This window comes from Ambystoma mexicanum, chromosome 2p (assembly GCF_040938575.1).
Source record: "Ambystoma mexicanum isolate Mex_15411 chromosome 2p, UKY_AmexF1_1, whole genome shotgun sequence".
NCBI lineage: Eukaryota > Metazoa > Chordata > Amphibia > Caudata > Ambystomatidae > Ambystoma > Ambystoma mexicanum.
Genome location: NC_090923.1, coordinates 538,108,394 through 538,131,600, shown reverse-complemented (window position 1 = coordinate 538,131,600; position 23,207 = coordinate 538,108,394). Strand labels below are relative to the sequence as shown.

The window sequence follows — 23,207 nt, the reverse complement described above, 5'->3', positions numbered from 1 at the left end:
ATAATAGATATTAGCTCAGCGTTTGGTGGCTGTGACAAATCAAGGGTATTTGTCCCTTCTCCCCATAGTGGAGCCACCCCCTTTGAAGCTAGGGAGGTGAGCCCACTCTGCAAGACCCTCCCTAGGGTTATGGGCAATTGGGACCTCAATAGGAGTGACTCGCCCTTAGGGGGCAAGGACTCCCATTCTGATGAGATATTCCCTAGTCCCAATACCATATCTGCATATATGGGACTGCTCACAATGAAGATCAATTTGTCATCCTTATGTTTGGCTTTAGGCAATGTGGGAACAAAACAGCCATAACAAGGAAAAGGAGATGTTGCTTTAAAAAGAGACGCGTATATAACTGGGACGAATAGCTCTTGTGAGGAGAGTGTCATGGAGCCCCTGACTTTTGCAAAGGTAAGTAACTCCAGAGGGCCGACGAGTCCTGCAATGATAGAACCGTTGTCTGAAGTCCCGTGCAAGGTGATGGCGTGACCACAGCTGTTTTATGGTGGGCGCACAGCTAGCTTCTCCGAGACCACAGAAAAAGGGAGTACTGCCGGCTCCTTGCTGCACCTATAGGTAGACTGCACCGTACATCAGAGGAGTCGAACTCTACGCCGGTGAAACCAGACACAAAAGAGCCACTGAGAAGCAGACTACCAGAGAGCGTGCTTAGCCCTGCGAGGTTCCCTAGCATCGGAAAAGGTATAGTGGAGAACGAGAGGCGTAAGGCTGCTTGGGCAAGCTATTGGGAAGAGCGAAACCCCTCAAAGTCACAAATATGAAAGTCGAACTTTAAATTAGTAGAATTTGAGCTATATGAAATCAGGCAATGCATGCCGAAAAAACGCTATTTGGGAAATAGATAAAAAGTGGAAGCGATTACCCTGGAAGGAAGGGTGAAACCCCCAGGTACATAGGCTTGAAGATACAAGAGAGCCCACGGCAAATAAGTGTAACAAGTATTGTGAAATTAGACTGTCAAGGGAGAAGATTCATAAAATGGAGAATCCAATACCAAGAACCCAGCATGGGGGTGGGGGGCTCATAATTTGGATACGGTCATACAAAACCTAGGGAATGCTAACACTCAAGAATATAAGAGATATACAAGTAAAGACCAGAGGGTGAGAAAGTATTTCATAGAAAAATGTCATAAAGCTGGTATTAAAGAGAATGCAAAGTTTACAAGTAGATGGAGAAGAGCTACATTAGTTCATAAAGGAAACCTAGAGACTAGCAGGGAAAACTTAAAGAAAACTATATTGTAAAGAGAGACATTTGTGTATCACTAACCACAGGAGATAAGATACAGAACCACAGAGAAGGCCGCTGGGAAGAAAGCAAGAAGAGAGATGACCAGGAGCAGAGACATTCTGTTGCCTTATTTTGAGTTATTCATGTTAGTGTTAGTCAGCTTTTATGGCCTTGTCATGAAGCACAATTTCTAGAAATGACATGCTTTTAGGCACCTGCTAAAACGTCTTGCCAAAATCCAACACAACAGATATATATATATTTATATATATGGCCACTGTACATGTTGCATTGTTAATTGTGTTTTGCAATTAAGCAAACCAGCTGTCGCGGGCGGGACTCCATGTCTTCCAGGCCTGACATGCTGTATTCCTCCTTATCAAAATGACCTAGATCTTCATTTTACCAATCGCAACCAAGAGTCAAATTATATTTTACCAATTTTTAAGAGTGATGTGCTCTACTTGTTGGTCATTTTCAGAAAACCAGGCTCCATGTGAGCTAAGAAATGTGTTGAAAATAGCACCAGTTGTGTCGTCGGTGATATCAGTCTTGGTGCTGGGTACTGGGAGTTAGGTTGGGACTGAGGACAAATTGTACTTTTTGATTTCCTGATGACAGATGAACACCTTTAATTTAGATAGGAAAGGTGATCCATTTGTAATAGGGAGAGACAGGTCTTTTTCTTTATAGAATGGAAACATGCCCTCAATGTGTCTGACTCCTGACACGCCACATGGCGTGCAGGACCTTTAACTGCCCGAGCGAACAGAGTGCCTCAGCAAGGACTTTGAGCCATTACCATTCCTGTATGCCCCTGAACATGGGGGCAAAAGCTGTTCGGATCCCAGGACTCCCTCTAGGGTCAGAATAGTTTTAAGTATTTTGTTTCTGCTGGGAGACATTGTGGCTTCCACCATAGTAAGTAGAAAAAAACAAGTTATTTTCTATTTTCATAGTTGGCCATTGCAGTAGCTGAGAAGGCAGAGTAGGAAGCCCCAGGTCAGCAGATAATTGAGGGGGAAGGACTGGTGGTGTCGTTTGTCATAGGGATGACGGTGGGGGGGGGGGGGTTGTGATCAGGGACAGCCCTTTGGCCAAAGTCCAACCAAAAACCTCGCAGCAACGGGGGAAGGGAACACAGGTGGCTAGGGGAGCGTGGGCTGACACGGATAGTTTTCACCTGTGTCCAGCCCAATGATAGGCTGAGCGGCCTTCCCTGTGTGCAAATCAGAATTCTGTTCAAGTTAAATGCAGCCTGCAAGCATTTGCAGGAAAGCAGACCTTTTCAAAGTAAGAATGTCAGCTCTTACGATATTTCTTGGTAGGTACGTTTCTAATGGATGCTTTCGTTCTACAGATTTCTCATTTTGTACAGTGCAGACTGGATCTAGACATTTTAAAACTGCCACTAAGCTGTGGCAGAGTGGCTCTGGCCTTACTGCTTTACAGTATAGGTGCCACCACTGATGCTGGAAGTGACTTTAAAGGGTTACATATGGAGATGCCCATTCCCCCTATCCCTGTTAACGTTCCACATATACCAATCCCAAAAATTGATTTTGTTTTCTATTTTACCAAGCGTTTTAACCATATTTCCCCACAGACATCCATAGTGAAGTCTTACTGGGAGTGTAAGTGGTAAGTGTCTGATTCGGAACTGCACCAGAGTATATGTGTTACCTTTGTGTCACTTCTGCCATTGTGTGTCCCAAATGACCACCAGTCTTCATGACACAGAAAATCCCCAGTTGGTTAAGCATTTGTTGAGCCCTCACAGCTGGAGAAACTTTGACAGCCCTCGATTAATCCCTTACGCCACAAAGGCAGATCCCAAAGCCCACTTCTGCCACAGGTAAATGGAGAAGGAGCAAATGGGGTGTGTTGGAGATCATGATCCCGAAGCAAGTTGTCCATCTCGAAATGCTGCCCCTCATGCCAATCAAGGAAACTCTGCATGTGGCATAAATCGGAGTCAAGTGATGCTGGCCCCAGAACTAACACTCTACGATTAATTGCATGAGAACATAGTGATTTGCCCTATCACTTCCACTTTAGCTGGGTTTCAGGCATTAAGGCAGGACAGCAATGCTGGTGATCTTTGGGAATATTTCTGAGAGCATTCCACCCCTTCATTCACTTCCGCTTTGTCCATTGGAGCCCCAACATCAAATTCCAAATGAATTTTTTTTCAGTGCTGACCTTGCCCCCACAGTGTAATTGGAGCTAATAAATGAGGTGCCAAAAGCCTTAATCAAGACCTTCAGCACCAAGCCTGATATAACTGATGACACAACTGGTGCTATTTCCAGCACATTTCTTAGCTCACATGGAGCCTGGTTTTCTTTTTTTTTCTTTGTACACTTTCTTTATTGGTTTTTCACAAAAATTAACAAACAAGCCATGCACGGGCTGTCACGAGCGAAGCCTCCCCCCCTCCCTCTATCTCCCATCTCCCCCCGCTATCTCACCCCTCCCACACCCCACTCCGCCTCGCCACTTGCATGGTTAAGCACTGAGTTTTAACATAAAACTCAACATTACGTGTTATCTGACACGTTGGTAGTGCGCGGTGGTGAGGACCTCTATGTGCTAGGGACAGAGTCTGTGAGCCCAGGTCATCTGTGATTGCTATCAAATAGGCTATGTATGGTCCCCAGATATCTGGAGGACGTACATGTAGTGGCAGTGTCTTGATGAAGCTGGTCTCCATATCTTGGCAGTACGTGTTGTCGTTTAGCCAGCGATGTAGGCTCGGAGTTGGCCCCCTTCCCCAGTTGCATGCCACTCTTCTTAGTGCGAGGACCAGTAGAAGGACTGCCAATTTCCGGACTGCACTTGCCAGATCTTTAGTTAGACCCATCATCGTCAATTTAGGGCCAGAGAGCAGTTCTGTGCCAATTATCGCTGATGTTTTTTCCAGCACTGCCTTCCAGAATGCGGCCACTGTGGGGCAAGTCTATGCCAGGTGGATGAAGTCAGCCTCAGGAAATCCGCATCAACATTCTTACTTTTTGAGTAAGATTTAGTATGTAGTTCCAGTCACCTTCTGCAATCGTGGTGACCTTTCCCATCTCCTTTTAGCGTCTGGGTTGAGTGCTTGGATTCAGTCAGCAGGGATGTAGATGGTTATCAAGTGGCCTTCTCCCTGAGCTTGTATCATATTGTCTAGCAGTGGCCAAATAGGGGGCTGTTGTGGAAAGGTGGGAATACTGGTCTGTAGTGTGTGTCGCAACCTGAAGTAGATGAAGACGTCCAGGGCATTGCATCCCATAGTCTGGGCTTGTTGTAGAGAAAGAAATGTACGTTCATGGTGTGTATCTGTAGTTTTTCCGTCCATTGTTGGAAAACTCTTTCCCCAGTGATGGGGATTCCTGGAATGTGCTTGACTGGAAAGAGAGGGGAGTATCTGACTTGGATCTCGCTTCTATTTGCCATCTTCTTCCAGATGGAGTATGTTGTGAAAACAATGTTCAATGGTGTTCGAGGTGCTGGTAATTTGCAGAAAATAATGGCGCGTAAGAGATGCGGGGTCGCCAGGGTTCTTTCGATTTGGACATATGGCCTGACAAAGTGTGTGGTGTACCAATGACTGAGAAATTGAGCCTGAGCAGCCCAATAGTATTGTTCTACATCTGGGAGGGCCAGGCCTCTTTGTCTCACCAGAAGGGTCAGTGATTTTACCGGCCCAAACCAGGTCCAGAATCATGCTCTTGATGCGTTGTAGGAATCTCTGCATCAACACCAAGGGAATGTTTGAGAAAAGATACAAGAGTTTTGATAGGATGATCATTTTAACTATCAATACGATGCCCCAGAGTGTGAGTGGGAGTGATTTCCATCTGTTGACTTTGTTTTGAATGGCGTCCACTACTTTTCCATAGTTGTCTAGCATGATATCTCCGCTAGTTCTCCAGCATGGAGTCTGGCATGGATTCACATGCTCATGAATATTCCCCCTCAGGTGGGAATCCTCGGTAAAGAAGAAAAATCAGTTTCAGTTTCGTTTCTGAACTGTCTTTCTACCAGTAACCAATCACTGGTCTCTGGGTCATAAGCCCCCAGTCAATGACTGCCCTCTACCTAAGCCCCTCCTCTGACAGCCCTCTTCAGATTTTTACCGCACGTTCAAGTGTTGGGAGTCCTTGTGCTATAGCTCTCGAGCTTTTACTGCATTTTGTGATTTTTCAGAGAGTTTAATCTCATTTTTTCGGTCAATCGAGCCTCAAGCTCTACCGTTTCTACTTCCGATCAACAGGGACCCGTTTCGGAATTTTTTACGCCCTTCAAGGGCGAAGTTTTCATCGAGTTGTGCTTCTTGGAGGATTCCAGAAGACCATGAAGCCTACCCCGTGGACATGGCCCAGGACAAAGGAAGATCGACACCCGGATCCAAGCTGTTCAGGAACTGCCCTGGATGCGGATTGCAGAATGTGTTCAAGGAGGACGAGCATTCTAGATGCCTCTACTCCTTTCACGAAGACAAAACGCACGTGGAGAAGGACTGTGTTTTGCAAGAACATGTTTGAGCGGACCATGTGGGATCAGCGGATCCGCCTCACCAATTGGCTGGCAGAGAAGAGCCCCGCGGTAAGTCAGAAGAAGAGGTCCGAGCGGTCTTCTAAGTCCTTTGAGGGCGCTGCGGCGACGGGGGCCCAACAGAAGGCTAAGCACCGCGAGTCTGCGGGCACCGGTAGCGCGAACGGTTGGGCTCCTCGGCTGCCAGGCAGGGCGCACTTTCACCGATGCCATCAACCACGAGCCAACGCTCTGGCTCGGGGAAGAGAAAGTCGGAGAACCCGGGTAAGCTTCTGGAGAAGCCCCGGTCGATCCCGACGGAAGCAGCCGAGGGGGAGCGAGGCGGTGACCCTCCCCCCAAGGTGAAGGCTTCAAGCGCGGCAAAAGTCGTGAAGGCCCTGATTCACCCAGCTAAGGCCTCTATCGAGGGAGTCGTGGCAGCCCTGGCAAAGCTTGTGGAGGCTCCCCCAGTGGAGGCGAACTTGGGGCCCAGAGTTTCCCTGCCACCGCGGAGGGAATCCTCTTTTCAGCCCATCGATAATACCCCCCGTGAGAACCCCAGTCCATCACAGACACGGATACAGCCTCTAAAGAGGAGCTGGCTGGAGTCGTGAAGATCCTCCATAAGAACTTCGAGGAGGTCCGGTCCCACGGGAGGGATCCCGACGAGGTGGACGAAGAGCGCGATGGCGGTGCCGACGAGGTTTCCGTGGAGGCGGAGGATTCTACTCCCCAACCATCGCAGCCGGTGCCCGAGCCACGGGACAACTCGGGAGCCATCTTAATGGCGTTCCAGACCTTATGTATGGAGATAAGGACGAGGTTGCCCTTACCCCCAACGGACGATCCAGCGGAGCCTCGCCTGTCGGGAGGAGCCCTCCAAACAAGAGGCAGAGAGTTCATCCCCCCCCGCCCTTCCAGCCTTCGCGGCCCTCTCAGCCTTCATCTCCTTGCCCTGATCCTAGGGAGGACACGGGTATAGAGGCAGCCACGAGTGGGACGGATAACGACTTTGGTGATGATGGGATGGGCCTTCCATCACCACCCCCTCGGTCCTCCCTGCTCGACGAAATTGGCTCCTTTCACGCCATGATTGCCAGGGCATCCGAGCTCTTCCAGCTCTGCCCCGAAGAACAGAAGACGGAAGGTTTCCTGTATCAACGGTGTAAAGCCAAAAGGAAGACTGTCCCCTCGGTCCCGTTACTTGACGACATCTGGGACGAGGGGCTGTTGCTCCTGAAGAACCAGTCCACGACCCCTGCCAAGAGACCGGTACAAAAAGAAGTACCGGGACCCGGATTCCGTCCCTGTGTGCCTTAGGGCGCAGCCGACTCCGGATTCGGTCATCTCGGCGGCAGCCAAGAAGAAGGCGGCGGGGACTATGGCTTCGACTTCAACCCCCCCCCCCCCCCCCCCGGACGGTGAGGGTAAGAAACTGGAAGCCATGGGGCGAGGGGTAATCTCGTCGGCGACGACGATTAAAGCGGCCAATGCACTAGCGATTGTGGCCCGCTACGACAGGGAGCTTTGGTTTGAGATGGCTCCTTTGCTGGACTTCCTTCCGGATGACAAGAGGACAGAGGCCCTCGAGATCCTGCAGGAAGGCGAGGTGGTGTCGGACATCGCCATAACGGTGGCCACGGACATTGCTGACACCGTTTCCGTCAATTGGGCAACAGTGTTAGTCTTCGGCGTGGTTGGCTCAAGGCGACTGATTTCCGCCTGGATGTGCAAACCAGAGTTTTGGACATGCCCTTCGACGGGAATAACCTGTTTGGCAAGACCGTGTACGAGTCACTGCATGCCATCAAGGCCGACACGGAGGCAGCCTGGGCCTTGGGGATGTTGCAGCAACGACGGCCGCCCTTTCGGAACTCCGGAGGCAAGCAAGGTGCCTCCAAAGGATTCGGCGGCAGCTCCTCGACGTACCGCCAGGCGGCCCGCTCATCGTCGCAGGATGCCTACAGAGGACGCAGCAAGTCAGGAGGATCTCATCGCCAAAGCGACAAGGCCGCTGCCAAGCAGGACTGAACTGGCTGTAGCGTCTGGCCCCCACTTGAGCACCCCGGTGGGAGGCCGGCTGACGAAGTTCGTCAGCTTGTGGGAGTCCATCTCCACCGACCGATGGGTGCTGGATGCCCTGGCCCGCGGGCACACTCAAGTTTTTAAAGAAGTGCCTCCGCATTCCACCCGTGGCCAGGAAGGAAAACCATGTACCACAACTGCTGCTGGAAGTAAGGGCGATGCTGACGAAGGGAGCCATCAAGCTCGTCCCAAAGAGGCTCCGGGACTCCGGAGTGTACTCTCGATACTTCCTCGTAAGGAAGAAGACCGGCGGTTGGTGACCCATCCTGGACCTTCATCGTTTAAACAAGTACATCAAGACCCAGAAGTTCTGGATGGTCGCTGTAAAGAAACCACTGGTGGGGGGCGTCTGTACTTCCGCTCTCTATATGGTAGAGGAGCGGCACAGTGGACCCCTGCCAAGATTCTCTGTGTGGTAGTTGTGGTCGAGCAATCAAGGCCTAGCTTCTCGGGAGGTGATGTAGGCTGATTCTTAAGTACAGTGTAGTCCCCAAGCACCCACAAGGAATGTCCACACACTGTATCGGTTACAACACAGCCTTTGTATAATTAATATTCAAAGGTATATACAATATCACGATAACTCACTTTGTACTCCGAAAATAAACAATGGTAAATATATACAGTTCTAAAGTGGTACCACTAACGTTATCAGATCTCATTAAAGCGCATACGGTCAGAATGACCCACAGATCAAAATAAAGAGGAAACCAGCAGTAGAGAGAGGAAGGAAAGCAGGATGGTTGAGCAATTGGCAGAATACTGGCCCCGTTTACCTAGACACAGTTCTGTGTGGAGATCCCCCTCACCTGGGCAACCTGTAAAGCAAAGATGTATCACAAGCCCAGTCCATATATTGTTCACACTAGACTTTCCAATAGTTCTGCAACTCCACAGTACCTTGGCATTGTAGCGTTCCTCATTGGGGAATCGACGGCCCTTTTTGAGTGTCCTCCCTTTCGGCAGGAGTCACGGGTCATCGAATGTCCGACGGAGAACAGGTTGAGCTATGGCGTTGAAGTGGCTGCGTTGTTCCTAGCGGTGCTCGTTGACGGGGAAGCATAAACGTCCTGCAAGGAAGAGGCGTGCGGGGCACCTCGGTGTCGATAGTTCTGGACTGCAAAGAGTTTGAAGAACTGTGGCCCAGCAAGGGCGTCGAGTCATCAGCGTCTCTGTGGTCTTTGGGTGGAGGGAAACCCACCGGTGGATGCTCCTCGGCACGCCGATGGTCAGGCCTTCTCCAGCAGGATACAGCAGCGACGATGCAGACGAGAGCGTCCTTGGACCAATGAAGTTCTTTAGGCAAAACGGGAGCACGGCGGCTCCAGTCGGCGACGGCGGTCGTCGAAAGTGGCAGACAACTGCTTCTCTTTGGAGTTCTGCAGCAGTCCCCGTATCGGGTCGGCAGCCTGTCAAACGTCTGTCTACCAGGGAGCTTTGGCAAAGGTCTGCTGGTCCCTCGTAGCTCAGGAAGAGGGCGCTTTACCAGGTCCTCTCTGGGTCAGTCCTTGGAGGCACAGCAGCTTTCAGATTGTGATGGAGAGCAACAGCAATTCTTCTTGTCCAGCAGGGCTTCCAGGTCAAGCTTCAGTTACTCGTCGTAGTGGACTTCAGCTTCTGAACACGATTCCTAGCAGTGACAGGTCCCCAGATATACTGCTGATCTCCCATTCATTCCGCTGGGTCATACTCAAGCATCCAATCACGACTAAGGGCATTCAGGCAGGCAGGTAGCCAATCAGGCACACAGTGCATTCAGGCCATTTGCTTCTCTCCTGATACTCACAACAAGTTGTGTATTGGGACAAGTACCCAGCCATTCAACACTCCACACTGCATTCATACCGGTTTCAGGCAGGGCTGTCTCAGCCATTGTGTCAGCCACCAGATACTAGACACAACATACAATGCGTATTCGTCACACACTCCGTTCACCCAGGTCTCACCCTCAGGCATACCCACAACATACGGTCATTGAGAAGGCTCCAGCCAGTCTGGTCGGCACTTCCCCACACAACCATATATGGAACATCCACCCAACAGCCAGTCAGGGGGAAGGGACAGAGGCAGGGTTTCCTGGGACTTCGGGAAGATCAAGGTAACAGGTGATGGAAGGCAAGAGACCATGGGGGCCATTTTGTCTCCATCAGGAATCTACCGATTCCAATGACAGGGCCTGGGCATTCCAAAATGGAGGACGCTCAGGGCACCAGTTATTTCAGCATGGAGCTGCCACCAGCCCGTACCTTGCTCTGTGGGTCACACACAGGTGCCCAAAAACATACACTAGGGGCACAGGGTTGCACCCCTACCCATGGGTGCCATAAGGGTATCCTATGGGCCCGTTAACCAAACCAAAAGGGAGCTGCACCACCAGGAATCCCACATGAACTCCTGCACAGAAAACACGACAGAACACACAATAAAAAGCAGTAAAGGACAAGGATACGGAGGCCCTGTCCCTCCGATGCATTTCCAGCATCAGTCACCCTCCAGCACGTGCTGGGGGAGCTGGAGGAAGGCGACTTCCTCTCGTCGCTGGACTTGGAGGATGCCTACTCCCACATCCCCATTCTAAAAGGACATCGAAAGTTTCTCAGATTCGTAGTCCAAGGATGCCACTACCAATTCAAGGCCCTTCCTTTTGGATTGATGTCGGCGCCCAGGGTATTCACCAAGTGCCTAGCACCAGTGGCGGCGCGGCTGCACCTGCAGGGGATCCACGTCCATCCCTACCTGGAAGATTGGCTCATCCGAGCAAAGACAAGAGACCTCGCCGTCGGGAACACAGCGAAGACCGTCCAACTGCTCACGGACCTGGGATTCTCCATCAACTTCGCCAAATCCCACCTGGTCATGTCGCAGGTCGCATTGTTTCTGGGAGCCAAGCTCGACACAGTAGCGCGACTGGCCTCGCAGTCGGAGGAAAGGACGAAGGCCATCATGGGAAAAGGGCAGCGGCTGTTGACCATGGACGTGGCCAGGGGGAGGTCAATCAAGTCCTGTCTCGGCATGATGTCCTCGTGCATCTTCCTAGTGCGGCTATGCAGACTGCGGATGCAGCCACTGCAGGAGTTCCTCAACGCCCGTTGGATGCAAGCGACGGGCAGCTTCGAAGACGGGATCTCGCTCGACGAGGCCTTTCAGCAAGGGATCCGTGCGCATCTGGCTGCGGGTATGGACTTCCAGACCCCGGCACATCAGGAGACAGTGACGACGGACGCCTCCCTGTGATGGGGGCGCACACTGGAGATCTCCACGCAAGAGGCCTTTGACTCCCGGAGGAGAGATCACTCCACATCAACGTACTGGAGCTCTGGGCCGTGTTATGGGCCCTCAGGTCGTTCCTTCTGTCCCTCAAGGGCAAGGTGGTGAGGATCTTCACTGACAACACCACCACAATGTTCTACATCCGAAAGCAGGGAGGTACCAGATCCCCAGCCCTATCCAAGGAGGCGCTGGATCTGTGGCACTGGGCCGTCGCCCAAGGGATGCTTCTGGTACCCTTCCACCTGGCAGGAACAAAGAACACCATCGCTGACTCACTCAGCAGGGAACTGCGCTCGTGCCACGAGTGGGAGCTTCAAGTGGATCTGCTATTCCAATGATGGGGCAATCCCCAGATCGATCTATTCGCGACCGCGACAAACCCCAAGTGTCAGAGGTTCGCCAGCAGGGTTCCCCAGCCGGGGAGCATGGGCGATGCCTTCTCATTCTCCTGGGACGGCCTGTTCTGTATGCGTTCCCACCATTGCCATTGCTGCTACGACTCATCAACCAACTCAGATGGTCCCGGTGCAGGATGGTCCTTGTTGCACCGGCGTGGCCGACAGATCTGGTTCCCGGACCTTGTGGACATGTCGGCGTCCCCCCGTCAAACTGTTGACGGACGGGGATCTCCTCGCCAGAGAAGGAGGCGCCATCCTCCACCACGACCCGGGGTCGCTGAACTTGCAGCCCTGGCTGCAGCACTAGAGGTTGGAGGGTACGATATCCCAGCGGACTTCGGGGTGTTTGCAAAGACTAGGGCGTCCTCGACTCTCAAGTGCTATGGACATAAGTGGAAGAGGTTCTCTGTCTGGTGCCATGCACAGAAGATTAACCCTCTGCGGATTACGGCCCCCCAGGTGCTGCCGTACCTACTGTCGCTGGCCAAGGTGGGGCTAGCGCACGCCTCCATCAAGAAACATCTAGCGGCGATCTCCCGCTACACCAGAACTCCAGAACGGTCTTTTCTGTGGTCCCATCGTCTGGTGAAGTTTATGAAAGGATTTGTTCCGATCATTCCCGCCGGTGAAGGCTCCAGCCCCGGCATGGGAGCTCAACGTGGTGCTGAGCAGACTCATGGGGCCGCCATTCAAGCCTCTGCATTCGGCACCGTTGAAGTTCCTCTCATGGAAGACTGCGTTTCTTGTGGCCATCACCTCCGCACGACGAGTGGGAAAGATCCAGGCCCTCTCCTGTAAACCTCCATACCTGACTTTCCACGAGACGAGGGTGGTGCTGAGGACGCACCCCTCCTTTATGCCCACAGTGCCGTCGGACTTCCATCTCAACGAGCCCTTGGTGTTACCTGTTTTCTTCCCGTCGCCTTTGTCGCCTGCTGAGAGGACTTTGCACTCGCTGGATGTAGCTAGAGCGCTGAAGTTCTATGTTGACCGCACGAAGAGCCTTCGGAAGACATCACAACTGTTTGTGAACTTTGGACCTGTGAACCAAGGGAAGGCCCTCTCGAAGGCTTCCATTTCCAGATGGCTCTCCGGCTGCATCATGCACTGTCACCGGTTGGCAAACCGGCCGTCCAAGAGCCCAATCGACCAGAGCGATCGCTGCTACCACGGCGTTCTTGTCTGGCGTACCCCTGCTGACATTGCAGGGCTGCTATGTGGAGGTCGACGCACACCTTCACGCGATTCTACTGCGTGGACCGGGATTCCTGGGAGGAGTCCAGGGTCGGCCAGGCAATGCTGCGCAACCGGTTTGCCTGAAGGTGGGCCTGGTGAGGAGTAAGAGTTGCTCAATGTTGAGTTGATGAAATGCTTAATGTTGAGCCTTGCCACCTCCCGTGGCTGTGCATGTGTGTACTGCTATGTATTCTTATATTCATGAGCATGTGAATCCATGCCAGACTCCATCCCTGAGAAGGAACAAGTTACTTACCTGTAACTGTTGTTCTCCAGCATGGGTCTGGCATGGATCCACATGCAAACCCTCCCTCCTACCCCTCTGCGGCTCTTCACTTGGTCCTACTGCCACTTTCCGTGCTACCAAATCTGAAGATGACTGCCAGAGGAGGGGCTTAGGTAGAGGGCAGTCATTGGCTGGGGACAGTATGACCCAGAGACCAGTGATTGGTTACTAGTAGAAAGACAGTTCAGAAACGAAACTGGAAATTATTTTTTTTCTTTACCGAGGATTCCCAGGCTGACGACGGGGAATATTCATGAGCATGTGAATCCATGCCAGACCCATGCTGGAGAACAACAGTTACAGGTAAGTAACGTGTTCCTTCTGGACATGAAGATACCTAGATACCTAACTTGTGAGTGTTGCCACTGAAAGCCAAAGTCATCGACAAATTCTTTGGTAGAAGCAGTTAACGGGGAGAATATTGATTTGGAGTTGTTGACTTTCAGCCCTGGGAAATAGGCAAATTTCAGTACTGCACGCATCACTGGGTTTAGGTTCTCACTGGCATTGCGAAGAAAAAGTGCGACATAGTCGGCGTACAGTGATATAATCAGGTTGTGTATCCCCCTAGGGATAGGCCTCTATGAAGGTGGTGTACTCTGAGGTCTGAGGCCAGTGGTTCCATCACTAGGGCAAACAATAGTGCGGACAGTGGCCACCCTTGCCTTGTTCCTCTCCGTAGGTATATATTAGTTGAGCGGTTGGTTCCCTGCGTGATGTTGGATGTTGGTTTTTTATATAATAGGGAGATTCATTCTATAAAGTGCCTGCCCAGGCTCATGCTTTCCTGGATTGTGTAAAGGAAGGGCCATTCAACCGAGTGAAAGACGCTGAAAAAGCCTAACAGTACCGCCACTGCTTGGATTACTGTGTTAATGGCTTCCATCACACCGAACATTCTTCTTATGCCGAACAATGTGTTTCTGCCCAGGATGAAGCCTGCTTGGTTGGCCAGCACCATGGCAGGCATCAGAGGGAGCAGCCTTTTAGTTAGGACCTTCGCCAGAATTTTGTTATCTAAATTTATTAATGATATTTGTCTATAAAATGCACAGTCATCTTTAGGTTTACCGGGTTTATGAAGGAGAATTTTATCGGCCATGCAGTGTAGGTGGTAATTTATCATTGACCAGGGATTCATCATATAGAATTCGCCTGTCAGGCTGTCTGGGCCTGGTGCTTTTGTATTTGGTAATTCCTTGATTACTTCGAGAATCTCTTCTGTGGTGATGGGCACATTAAGTGGTTCTGTGAGTTCGGCGTCTAATCAATACAGTTCAATTGTGTCTAGATATTGTGTTAATTCAATGGGGTCTGCAGTATAGTATGACTTGTATAACCTCTGGTAGTATTGGCGGAATGTCTCAACGATGTCCTTGGCAGCATAGACGGGGTTGCCGGTGCAATCAACGATCGTTTCGACCATTGTGGGCTTTCTATCTGCTGATATGAGCCGTCCTAAAAGTGCTTCAGGCTGTTGTCCCTCGCCGTACTGACGGGTCTTGTGATGGCTAGCTAGAAATTTTATTTCTCTTTCCAATGTGGTTCTGAATATTTCTAGTTCTTCCTTGAGTTTTGCTAGAACCTGTGGATTATTGGCAGATGAAAGTGGGTGTTCAAGTTCCTTAAGGAACGACTCGCTTGAATTCAGTTCCCTGCGTATTAGCCTAAGGATCCTGTTTTCTTTTGCTAGGCAGACTCCCCTGATGAAGCACTTTAGGGTTTCCCAGAGTGTCCCTGCCGAGGACATCGACCCCTGATTGACCTCAACGAAGGATACTATTTCCGTTCGGGGGTTGGTCAGCGAAGACTTGATCTTGAAGAGCTCTGGGTTTGAACCTCCGGTGAGGTCTGTCGTTGGTCGTTTGGGATGTGGTGCATTCCAGGATTACTGCCAAGTGATCTGATGGGGATCTCGAAAGGATTTGGCATTCCCCCCACTGAAAACAGTTATTTGCAGACAGGAGGAGGTAATCAAGTCTTGTGCTGGTTTTGTGGACCCAGGCAAAGTAGGTATACTCTCGAGCGTCCCATTGCTTGCATCTCCAGATGTCTCTAAGATCGTAAGCCTTGCATATCTCCGTAATTTGCAGGCTTGCTTTGTAGTGGGAAAGCGCATTGTTGTGTGACTTGTCCTTGCTGGGGTTGAGTGGTGTATTAGTCTCCACCCCAGATGACTGTGGGTCGCGTGCTTGTTTCTAGATGTGTCATCACCCAATCAAAGTTGTTGGGGCCATCGGTGTTCGGGCCATAGGCGTTTACTAGGATTATTTCTTCATCATTAATAGTTCCATGTACTAGCAACGATCTCCCCATCATATCTTTTTTGGTCAATATTAACCTGAAGTTGGTTGTTTTGTTGATTAGGATAGCCACCCCGCAGGCATATGAGGAGAAGGAGCCGAAATACCTATGGCAGCCCCATTCTCTGGCCCAGAGATTTTCGGATGCAGGGCGCATGTGTGTTTCCTGGATGAGGGCTATGTCGATTTTATGTCGTCGCAGATACTGCGTTATTTTCCTCAATTTGGTTGGTTGTCACCTTTAATGTTCCATGTGGCTAAGTTGAATCTGCTGTTTTTTTTTTCATTTGTTTAGCCAAGTCGGTGGAGGTCATCATGTCTGTGAGTTCTGGACTGTTCTCTCGCATCCGTTGGATGGTGGCCAAGTCCCTGGGGTGCGGGCGGCGGTGGGATAATCTGAGGTGAGGCCGGGCGCGGGGCAGCCCTCTCGCGGCCGGTGCATGTGTAGAAGAACAAACTTCCCCCAACTTGGTGGTCCCTAACTTATACACTGTACTCGCTCTCATTATTTTTTCCCCTCCCGTTAACATTCAACTGGTGGAATTTAACTTTTTCTGCGTAAGGGGCTCTGGTAGCCTTCCAAGTCGCGCGGCCCTAGGGTACTTTACCCAAATTTTGCATTCCGGTGGGATTATTGCTACATATAAGTCATTCTTCCGTTGGCATGGGCCGATTACGACGGGTTTCTCTGAGCCCTCTCCCTCTGTGCGAGTTCCTGGTTGTTGCTCAGCGATCTGCAGCCTGCCCGGTCCAGGTACGAGCTGGCTTCCTCAGGTGTCTGGAAGAATTGAGTCTTTCCATTATGTTGCAATCTGAGCCGGGCAGGGAAGAACATTGAATAGGGTATCTTGTTGTACTGTAGCCTTTGTTTGATGCCAGTGAAGGATCTCCTTTGTGCCTGAACGGCCAGTGAGTAGTCTGGGTAGAAGTGGACGGTGTCACCATCGTGTTGTAGCTCCCCTTTCTCCCTCACAAGTCGCAGGATCGTATCTCGATCTTTATAATTGAGTAATTTTGCGATGATTGGACGGGGTGGGGACCTCGGGATTGGTTTAGTTGCTGGGATTCTGTGGGCTCTTTCAACGAATAGGTGTGCCAGGGCTTCTGACCCGAAAAGATTTATGCACATCGCCTCTACATGGTTTTCCATTTTCGTCTGCAACGGTTGCTCTCTAACCTCAACAATCCTGGAACGCCCTTCTAAATCTTCATTTTGCGCATTAGCCGTTTTCATCTGGGTTACTAGTGTTGACACTCTAGGGCTATTGCGCTGTCGTCGAGGTTGGACACTCGTTGTTCCACCCTGTCTAGGCGTTTGGTATGGTTGTCGAGCCGGTGCTGCAATTGATCTACCTTGGAGGATAGACCGTCTATCTTACTGTCAAGATTCCCAATTCCAGCCTTCAGTTCAAGGAGAATTTCCCTGATATCCAGGGGTTGGGAGCAGACGTCTTCCTGGGATACCTCATGCGTCAGGGATTCCGACCCGCCATTTAGTCTGGATGTTTTAGATGCAGTGCCGGATTCAAAGTTCAGCTTTCGCTGTGATTGATCGGTCTTTCCCATACTGTTTATGTGAAAGCAAATATTAATGTGAACGTTATAACTGCAGCTAAGTGGCGTTTCGTGCTACAGATATGAGGTGAGGTCCAGAAGATCTTCACTTTGCGTAATGTTTGCCCCACCTCTAGATAGCTCTACACTTGCCGTCCAACGTTGTCTTTGTTTCGAACCGGCGTACCGGATTGTCTAGGGTACTATAAGGAGTGCCGGTGGTTGATCGACAGCAATATATTAGTGGTATGTTTGGTTAATGCAGCGCTGCTCCTTTTTGCATTCTTCCTGCTCTCGTGCTTCTGTGGAGGGGTGATGCACAGCGTATTGCTTGGGGGTGAGTTTTGCTTAACGGGCGACTCCTGGGTGGTCGGTGTATCTAGGCAAATTATGCGGTAAGCAAGGGTAATGGCTCAGTGCTTGGTATTACTGTCATTGAATATTTGCTTTCAATTTGATGTACCTTCGCCTCTGAGGTGGCTGCCTCCTCGCCATCTGCGTTGGTTGCTGCTAATTGTTGTATGCTTTTTCTTTCAGGCTCTCCCACGGGCCTAACCGTTGCTCAAGACTGATATTTTGTCGGCACTCTCACTCCTGGTCCTTGCGCGGTGCGATCGTTGTGTATGTGCCTTTTGCTTACCAGTCTGTGGGTATGCGTGGTGTAAGGCAGTTATATCCACAGGGTTGGGAACCTTGCAACAGAATAATTGTTATGCTTGGTTTGTCAGATGGTTCTGGGGAGGCAGGTATGACATCGTGGTACGAGCGCCGGTTGTGGTGTTTGGCCCTCCTAATGCTGTCACAGTGCAGGTGTGCTTGGTGGTGTTGCGGTCTTGTTATTGGCGTGCGCCGTACCTGTGGAGTGGGCCGCTGTTGTCTATCACTTGTGTGTATCGGCCACTGGTACTGGAGTTGTTCCCACAGGCCCGCTGCAGGGGTTCACTCTGATGGCTGTTCTTGGTTCTAAGCGGGGACTTGGGGATGTCGGGGCTTTATTGCTCTTCGCCTTCGCTCTTCTCAACTGGTGCTGTCCCTCCCTGCGTCGGAGTCACTTGCCGCTTTTGTCAGCCCAAAGTTAAGCCATTGAAGCTGCTAGGGGCGGAGGCAGCCGACTGCCGAAGGCCTTGCGCTCCTCCCTTTGACACCAGATTGTTGCGTTGTCACAGGCTGCGGGGGGGGCGTCAGGTCGCCTCGTCTCTTCTTCTTTGTTTGTTGGGCCGATTCACCACCCAACGGCGGACGGCAACACTGGCCCACAGCCGAGGATCCGTCCGACCAGCGCAGGGACTGCAGCTTCCGAGCCCAGCCATCCGTGTACCGGCACGCCCTTGCGATGTGGGTGTCCCACCGGACGAGGCTCCATCTCCGTCCATTGATGTGGCTCTGGGGCTGGGGAGGCCCAGTGATGTCCAGCCCTCAGTCACCGATGGTGGGGCGTGCTGGTACGTCCTCGCCACTTGAACTTGGCCCCTTGTTGTTCCTAGGTGTGAGCTGGAGCGCCTCGTCCTCGGTGCTTCTCCTGGGACGACCGCCACAAGGCTGTGGGAAATCCACTGAATGGTCGCGGGCCAACAGGGCCTCACTTGTTTCACAAGTGCACAAGTCGTATTCTGGGCCACAGTGGTCTCGGGGCGCCGCTATTTTCAGCCCTATCCTTTCAGACCATCGGCAATGGCTGTAAGTGCAGGACTGGATCAATAATCCAGAGAAAGGCCAGGATTAATCGGGATTCATGGAGGGCCGCACGGGAGCTCACAAGAGAGCGGCCATCTTGTTCGGCTCTCTAGTGCCCTCTCATGGAGCCTGGTTTTCTGAAAATCACCAACAAGTAGAGCACATCACTCTTAAAAATGGGTAAAATATAATTTGATTCCTGGTTGTGATTGGTAAGATGAAAATCTAGGTCATTTTGATAAGGAGTAGTACAGCATGTCAGGCCTGGTCGACATGGAGTCTCGCCCGTGACAGTTGGTTTGCTTAATTCTTAATTGCAGAACACAATTAACAATGCACCATGTACAGTGGCCAAATATATATCTGTTGTGTTGGATTTTGGCAAGAAGTTTTAGCAGGTGCCTGAAAGCATGTAATTTCTAGAAATTGTGCTTCATGACAAGCCCATAAAAGCACATAATCAAAAGGGTCCTTGGCAAGCCAATGTGTATAGAAGCAGTCCTCTTGAGGCACTCGTGTATGCGAACGTTGGGATTTTTCTCTAATCGAAAATGCAAAATGCCCTTTGACAAGAACCTTTTTTTGTCTCCAAGCATGATGATACCCTGCCAAATTGAATGAGTCCAGGACTGTGGTCCCATTTTAGTGGTGTCACTCCAGCCATCAGTAACTTCATGATCTTAGGGGTTTTCTTTTCCAAGGCAGTCCTTCCAGAAAAGGCCCAGATACCAGAAATATGCTAAACAGCAGCTGTTTTCTTGCCACTATCTGGGAGCGATGCCTTGCATTGCTGTCCCTCTGGCAGAATAGCTTTACCTCTGGGTGTGCAATCGGAAAGTCTAGCAAGCTGTTTGACTCAGTGAGTTGAGGTCTGTGTGCCACTTAATCATATGTCTGAATCCCAGCAAGAGTTTTAAGTTCCATGCCATTGTCTCATTTTAGCAACCTGGCACAGGAGGTTGCAAGGCTTCTCCAAAAAGGGATTATAAATAAGGTCCAGTTCACGATTTCAAGGAGAGTTGTTTTTTGAGATTCTTCCTCATCTTCTACAAATATTGTGTTGAACCTGGTTCCTTGTCTTCGATTCTTGCACACATTTTCAAAAAAGATGTTCATGGAATACTAGTTGGCTTCTGAAAGTTGGCTTGTTGGTGTACCTAGAGCCCCCTCCAAAATGCTAATTTACATGCTCCTATCCACATTCAGGGCAGCTGATTAGATTTTTGACTTGCTTCCACAATGAGGACTGATCATTGTTGGAATTGCATGACTCTTGTAACACCCTAGGATTGTGAGTACCGAATTGCTGCTTTAGTGTCCTCGCTATGGGAGTGTATTTCCTGAAAAGTACTCCCAGAAGGAACTTTGCATATTGTGATGGTGGTTCCATAGCAGTTTCTCAAAAAACTGACATAAGACCAGACATCACGTTTAAAGATTTTATTTAACACATTCTTTGTCAGGTGGTCTGGTAACTGGCCACAGTTCTTTGTCTTTCTCAACTTCAGGAACTTGGACTTCAGACCCCCCAGGTTATGATGCTCTTTTTATTCACCTTCTCAGATGACACTTGGAGCTTGTTCTTCATTTCCCAGTAGACCTTTGTTCTCAACTCTGTGTCTGAGAAATCGGGATTTAGTTCCTAAGATGCTATGCTTGTCTCCTCAGTCTCTTTTTGAGATGGTTTTGGGAACTCCATCTCAGTTCCCTGGATGCAATGTTTCAAGCAGTCCGTTTCTAAGAGAATTCTGGGAATTCATACTTTAATTCAAAAAGTGCATTGTTTCTTTTCTCGAACTGCTAGGCACTGGAAGGTCCCCCTGGTCTGGCTCTGCTTATGCTCTTTCGTTCTTGGGATTGTTACTGTTATCATTCCCCTTCTCCAGCATGGTGTCTTGAATGGAGTCACATGCTGATGAATATTCCGTTGTCACACTGGGAATCCTCAGTAAAAAGAAATCAGTTTTGCTTTAGACTGAAAACCGCTAGTCTCCTCTATAGCCAATCATTGTCCTTTGCGTCATACTGCCCCCAGCCAATGACACTTGTTCTCCTAAGCTCCACCTCTGGTGGCTATATTAAAACATTTCTGCACGTTTCTAGTGTTGGGAGTCCTCGTGCTACACTCCTCGAAATTCATGTATTTTTTGCTGTTTTTTTGGCTGCTTTTGAGGTTTTTCTTCATCTTTTCAACAACCGTGGTGACGAACAGCAGCCGGCACCCGCTGTTTTCATCATACAAAACAGATTAGCCTGTCACGTTGTATACACAATTAGGAGAGTATAAAGGTAGTCGATTTCTTTTTTTTTTGTTTAACATTTTTATAAAAAGTACACCTTGTCTTCACCCAATTTAGCACATGACTAAGAAGACATTCAAACAGTGTCCAGGAACGACTCACATTATGAGTTGCACCTGACCCCTTAAAGAATGAAGAAGAAAATGAAATAAAATGCTTCAGCCCATACTTGCCAAGTGTTTGAAGCCATGGACTTGAAATATTGCAAGTATGGGATCAGTCCATTAAAGACAGGATGTTATTTAAAAAATATGGGAGCTGCTACAGTAAAGTCTTTATTGTGCATCTGAGATTTTAGTGTTTGATCTATGTTGTAAGACTATCTCGGATCCTGTTTCTTTGCACATAAATACTAGACAGCCATCTGAATAGAATGCCAGATCCAAAGGCTGAAGATCATGCTTGGAAAATCTAGTGAGAGCTGCATTGCCTTTTACCTTTTCCTCCAATATTTTCAGAAAAACAAGCTTGGACAGTTGTATCCATATGCTAAGACTGGTAGACAGCATTGCATTTGATCACAGAGCTTAGCAGATGAGAAAACACACTAATTCTATTAGTATTTCTTAAACTGTGCCACTGACCACCATCATTCAGGCCGGGCTTCAGCAGTTGAAGCGCTTTAATACAGGACACTTTGAGATAGTGTTCAGTGCCACTGGTTGGAGACCTCGCCTGGCCACTGGATCACGGCTTAGTTCCAGAACATATAGGTTGGCATCACCATTTGAAGAGTGGCTTTTTCTGTACTTTGTTCCCAGGATGTCTGAATGAGAATTGTTGCATATTCTGCGGGTGGTGTTGAAGCTGATTGATTGTTTTTAAGGTTATTTAATGTTAATATCTCTTAACCCAAATTGTACTGTTTTGCTTTGCAGTATTGTTCTCTTGGTCCCGTCTCTACCACTATTGAACTCATACTTGTTGAAGATGTGAAAGTGAGCCCTAGCGTGATCACAATCTACAATCATCCCGAAGCCAGTGTAAGAATCCATTTTACATTAAGAGTTATGTGTAACTAGTGGTATGGCAACAAAAACCATGTCCTTCCTCTCTTGAACACATTGTTTAAAATGTAATGAATCTGGTTGTTGCTGGAAGCAGTCTTAAAGTTACGGGCATCCTTTGTATTTTTCAGGCTGAACTGTTTGTGAAGGAGGGCTCTGGATATTATTTCATTAATGTCACTGTTCCAGATATTATAAGTCAGGCTTACCAAGAGATCAATGGCATGGTGGTGGTGAGTAAAGATATTTTTACATTTATGTACTTAATTTAAAATGCATAAACTGTTTACTAAGCATTCGGTTTGCTTATTTGATATGAAGCTCAGTTATTCACAAAGACAAATTCCTCAGACAGTACCTAAGGTACTTGATTACTGAGTGGTTTGGTATAGGTTTGGCACATTTCACTTACAAGTTAAATGTTGTCTTTCTCCCATCAAGCCAACAGTGATTTTAAATGTGTTTTCATATTTTGTGCTGGCACTGATGTGTGATCCCATCCTAGTTCCCTAAGGGCATAAAGTCCCAGAACACTATCATAGTTGGCACAATTGTACCTTTGTGTTGCCCTCACTACAGAGTCCAAAGATTGAACTTCTATGCCTTCACTCTGCCTCTGTATCTCCTGAGCAAGCTTCAAGTGTGCATGTAGGCAAAATAAAGAATATTGCTGCTGGCTCTAGATGGCTGCAGTTTCCAGTGCTTTCAATTGAATGCTTTCATGGTTGAGGGGAGCGACTGCTCCGTCTTTGCTGGTTGTTCATAGAAATGGGTAGCTTCCACGTTCTACAGTTCTCTTTATGGATTGCTAAACTGCAGATTTGAAGGATCCAAGCTCCTGAATGATGGATAAGCCTGTCATGATGGATGAACTGTTTATTTTGCAGTATGCCTGGTTTCATTAAGAACAAAAGTGGCTCTTGCAATTTTGCTTTTTGAGATGATATCTGTTGGAAAAAATTGGGAAATGTGTGAAAAGATGATTTTTAAGAAAGCAATATTGAGGGTTATTGGCTTAAATGTATGTAAGAATGAAAATTGAATTTTAAATATGTTAATTGAACAGTGAAATAATGGAAAACAATATATTTTGGTTTATAAGTAGGGCTGGGTTCTACCTTATTTGTGATTGTTGTTTGAAGGCATTCCTTTGCACCAGGGAATTTACATGGAAGAATTTGATTAGTTAGGTTGCACGGACATAGGTATGCACTCTATATCATAACAGAGGTATGCCTGCTCCCCCTCATTCTCACTGGAAACCCCTAAAGGAAACAGCTGTGGAATCCACTTTAGCTCAAGGGAGGAGCCACCCCGATTCATGTGGC

General features: G+C 49.1%; 1 protein-coding gene across 1 annotated transcript in view; it reads left to right on the top strand.

Annotated features, from left to right (window-relative positions):
* NUP210 (nucleoporin 210) overlaps positions 1 to 23,207 on the top strand; it is a 1,233,892-nt gene that overhangs the window by 643,411 nt on the left and 567,274 nt on the right. The window contains exons 19-20 of the mRNA XM_069643978.1: positions 21,751 to 21,855; positions 22,011 to 22,112. Of these exons, the coding sequence (XP_069500079.1) occupies positions 21,751 to 21,855; positions 22,011 to 22,112 (207 nt within the window). The remainder of the gene's footprint in view (positions 1 to 21,750; positions 21,856 to 22,010; positions 22,113 to 23,207) is intronic.